The sequence below is a fragment of the Pygoscelis adeliae genome, unplaced genomic scaffold (genome assembly GCF_000699105.1).
Source record: "Pygoscelis adeliae isolate BGI_AS28 unplaced genomic scaffold, ASM69910v1 Scaffold357, whole genome shotgun sequence".
In the NCBI taxonomy this organism is placed as follows: Eukaryota; Metazoa; Chordata; class Aves; order Sphenisciformes; family Spheniscidae; genus Pygoscelis; species Pygoscelis adeliae.
Genome location: NW_008825159.1, coordinates 39,830 through 43,645, shown reverse-complemented (window position 1 = coordinate 43,645; position 3,816 = coordinate 39,830). Strand labels below are relative to the sequence as shown.

At 60.7% G+C, this 3,816-nt stretch overlaps 1 protein-coding gene across 1 annotated transcript in view; it reads right to left on the bottom strand.

Annotated features, from left to right (window-relative positions):
- SLC37A2 (solute carrier family 37 (glucose-6-phosphate transporter), member 2) overlaps positions 1 to 3,816 on the bottom strand; it is an 11,112-nt gene that overhangs the window by 2,964 nt on the left and 4,332 nt on the right. The window contains exons 3-11 of the mRNA XM_009328670.1: positions 3,402 to 3,480; positions 3,055 to 3,190; positions 2,595 to 2,671; positions 2,333 to 2,499; positions 1,870 to 1,907; positions 1,448 to 1,630; positions 1,150 to 1,240; positions 1,009 to 1,071; positions 439 to 524 (exon numbers count right to left, since the gene is read on the bottom strand). Of these exons, the coding sequence (XP_009326945.1) occupies positions 439 to 524; positions 1,009 to 1,071; positions 1,150 to 1,240; positions 1,448 to 1,630; positions 1,870 to 1,907; positions 2,333 to 2,499; positions 2,595 to 2,671; positions 3,055 to 3,190; positions 3,402 to 3,480 (920 nt within the window). The remainder of the gene's footprint in view (positions 1 to 438; positions 525 to 1,008; positions 1,072 to 1,149; positions 1,241 to 1,447; positions 1,631 to 1,869; positions 1,908 to 2,332; positions 2,500 to 2,594; positions 2,672 to 3,054; positions 3,191 to 3,401; positions 3,481 to 3,816) is intronic.

The window sequence follows — 3,816 nt, the reverse complement described above, 5'->3', positions numbered from 1 at the left end:
TTGCGGCAGCAAAGCAAAACAGGCTTCGTGCAGGTGCTCGGGAAGGACGTCCCAGCCAAGCGCCAGCGGAGCATGAGGCCGTCGGCACGGGGTGTTTCGGGATGCAAAGCAAAGAGATGAAAGCTGGACCAGCTCAGTGGGACCCCCAAGGCTTTAAGACAGAGCAGGGGTATGGCAGGAGGGAGGAAAAAAAACCACCACTAAAGGGTGGGGTTTTTTAGCTGTCATGGACTATAAAACCCCCTCCCAGCCCCCAGATCTGGACGTCCACCCTGGGAACATCTGGGCACGTGGATCGATCCCAGCTCTCATCTCAGCCGAGAGCGTGACCGGCTCATCCCGGGTGCTTGGGAAGAGGAAGGTGGCCGTGACTCAAAGGAGCCATAGGAGAGGAAACCCTCGTGACTGGGTTTTTTTCCCCCCCGCGTGACAACGCACCATGGGAGCGGCGATGACCAGCATCACGCAGCACGTGGTGGCCCTGCCGCCAGTGTAGTCGGAGATGAGGCCGGCGAAGATCCCCCCTGCAAGAAGGAGTCGCAGGTGTCGGTCACACCGCCCCAGCAGTAAAGCTTTGCCCGGAGTGATGCTCTTTCATCCCCCATCTTTTCAGCAAGGTGCCCCCAAGGTTAAATGCAGTAATATCAGAGTGAGGAGCTTTGATTTATCCACACTGCTTTCTCCCGGCGAGCAGTTCCCCTACACCTGCACGCAGCTCCTGTCCCTTCCACGCTTGCAAAATGTGTTCTTTCTTTAAGAGGAAGGAGAGCCTGAGCAAGCGAGACCCAAGGAAAGCTGTTGCGATGGTCACCTGGATGGCAAAATAAAAGCAAGGGGCGTTTGCTGCCTGCTGAGTGTGACGGATGCTGAATAAACCTCGCTACGGTGCTCCGGGGAAAGAGACGGTGTTACCGGCAAAGCGCTCCCATGGAGCGGACTTTCCATCAAGGCCAGGATTGTCCCCAAATCATCCCCGATCCACCCCCTCCGCCCGGGTCCGTGACAAACCTAAAATGCCCCCAACGTCAAAGAGGGTCGACAGGTCCCCGGCTTCCTTGGCACCGAAATGAGCTGCGAGGGAGAGGGGAGGGGTGAGGAGATGCTCCCCTTGCCAGGCTCGCTCCCGCCTCACCGTCCCCAAAAACTCACCAACGTTCACAATATAGAGGGGCAGCCAGTAGAGGAAGGTGTAGCTCACCAGCTTAGCAAAGAGCAGGCAAAGGGAGAACTCCACCACGCCCTGGGAGGAGAGGAGAAGACATCAGAGGGGCCTCCTTCCCCCAAGCCTCCTCCAGATGGTGGTTTCCCCCCCCCCCCCTGTTTTCCACGGGGGGCCCCCCGTTGATGGCGTGAGCTGCCGGGCTTTGCTCTTTCCTCCATCCCTATCGTGATGCAAGGGGCACCCCATGACTCCCTATCATGATGCAAGGGGCACCCCATGACTCACGGGTATCTGGAGCGCCCCGAGGAAGCTGATGGCTTCGGGCTCCTCAGTTGGCTCCTCGGGGCTGTTGGAGCAATCCACGCTGCTCTGGCTTGAGACGCTCAGTGGCCCCTCGTTGGAGGTGACCGCTTCGGGATCCTTCTCACTGGAGGTCACCCCTCCAGCGTCCGCCTCGTCAGATGCCATCTAAAAGCAAGCCAAAGGCAGGAGGTGTGGCTCTCGTGGCTGGAAGGAGCTGAAAGATCAGATTTGCTGCCGGGACGTGACCCGGAGGATGCTCGCACTGGAATAGCAACGAGCATCCTCTGCGATAACTGAACATCGCTCTGATTTCTGACATTATGACCTGACGCCCCGGTAGTTTCGCTGTAAGCTGAGTGACCACCGAGCCCAGGACAAGCCCGCTGGGAATCGATTTGACTCACGTGATGCAGAGGCGGACTGCAGCCGACGTCCTCGGGATCTGCGGGGAGGAAGGAGATCCCGTGAGAGCCTGGACCAGCCCCGCTCCGCCTGCTCTCCCTCCAGCATCTCACGCTGCAGGGGAGAAACACGGGGCTGGGCACCCCCCGGGGCTGGGCTGCATCTCCGGGTACCCACTTCCTAGCGGCGAAAACCCCCGGTAAAATCCCAAAGGCCTTCCCAAATGTTTTCTAGAAAGACAGGCTGAGGGGAGCGAGCAGCACAGGGGCTGAGCCTGCCTGGATGACCCCAAAGGATGCTGAACGTCCCCGTGGTGGTCGGGTCCACATCCCTGCTTGCCACAAGCTGGAAATAAGTATTTGGGGTCGCCAAAAACGCTTGGAGATGGGTAAGGACTAAAATTGTGGTCCCGCTGATCTCGGCGTTACGCCAGGCGTCTGCTGCACCCCGGGTCATGCCACTCACACTCCACGAGGAAGAAGAAGCAGATGATGCCCATGGTGATAATGATGATGCTGGGCACGATGAAGGACAGGCCCCAGGCGGAGGAAACCCAGACGCCGGCGATGAGCGACCCCAAGATGTTGCCGACGGAGGTGTGCGAGTTCCAGATGCCCATGATCAAACCTCTCCTGGCGGGGACAGAGCCGGTGTCGGCATCGCCGGGGCGGCTGCCGGGGCCAACAGGGACCAGGACCGGAGTGGGACACGCTGGAGAAACACTCACTTTCCCTTCCCGAACCAGTTCCCGATGCACGCCACGACGGAGGGCCAGCCGGTCGTCTGCACCAGCCCATTGCAGACCTGACAAGAGATAGGCAGCATCACGCGGCAGCGTCGGCACCCGGCGAGCGCCGGCTCGATCCACGGAGCGCAGACCCTGCGCTGTTTCGGGTAACCAGGCTCAAAAATAGCCACCCCCCTCCCAAGACTGTCGAGAAAACACTTGGATTTGTTTGGGGTTTTTTTTCTGCTGGGGCCGGCCACCCACCCTGCTCGGCAAGACGGCCGCGCCCAGTGGTTTCGGCACCCACGCCATGCGTGACCGTGTTTTGCAGGGAGTGGAAATGCCCAGCATTCTCCTGCTCGAAAACTGGGCCACCCCAGTCCCCGAAAGCCACCGACAAAATGGGACGAGGCTGCGGCCGTAAAATCCAGAGCCTGGGCGTCCTCCAGCGCGGACGCACCTGCACGACGATGAAGTACCAGAGGACGTGGATGTCCCAGAAGTAGCCGAGGCCGAAGAGCGCGGTGAAGAGCCCGCTCAGCACCATCCCCCCTGAAAGGTAGTAGCGCAGGGGGAGGCGCTCCCCGAAAATGCCGCTGCAGAGAGAGGGAAAAGTGCAGACAGGAGCTGTCATGGGTGATGCCGCCGACGGGTGTTATCGCACCGAGCTGGTGCCCGAATCCCGAGCGGCTCCCGGCACCCGGCTGCTTTCCCGTTAGCATGACCCCAGCCCAATGGAAACCAGTTTCCTGGCGGACTGGTGCAAACTGGTGTGCGGAGGAAAAGGGGTGCAAAGGACCGGGGTACCTGATAAACATCCCGATGGCATAGGCCACCAGGAAGGCATTATCCAGCGCCCCGAAAAGCTCCTTGTAGTTGTCCCCATCTGGAAAAGAAATATTAGGGCCACGTCAGCCTGGCCCCCATCTTGTTTTCCCGCCCCGTGGCTGCTTGGCTCATCCTCGTCCCCCGTCCCCAAAACCCTCCTCCCCGAGGTAGGGGTTCTCGGAGCGTGGCCGGGTGCCACCGGCGCTGGGACCCGGTCCCATCCTGGCCCCGAGTTCACCACCCACTGCTGCCCTTTGGCCCGGGGGCACAGGGCAGACACACGCTGCTTAATTACCTCCACGTGCCTAATGAGCAGCCAGCCTCCTGCCAAAACCTCTGGCCACGACGGGGTTTAGGGCATGGTGGGGGGGGGAGCCCATCTCGGCCGGCGCGA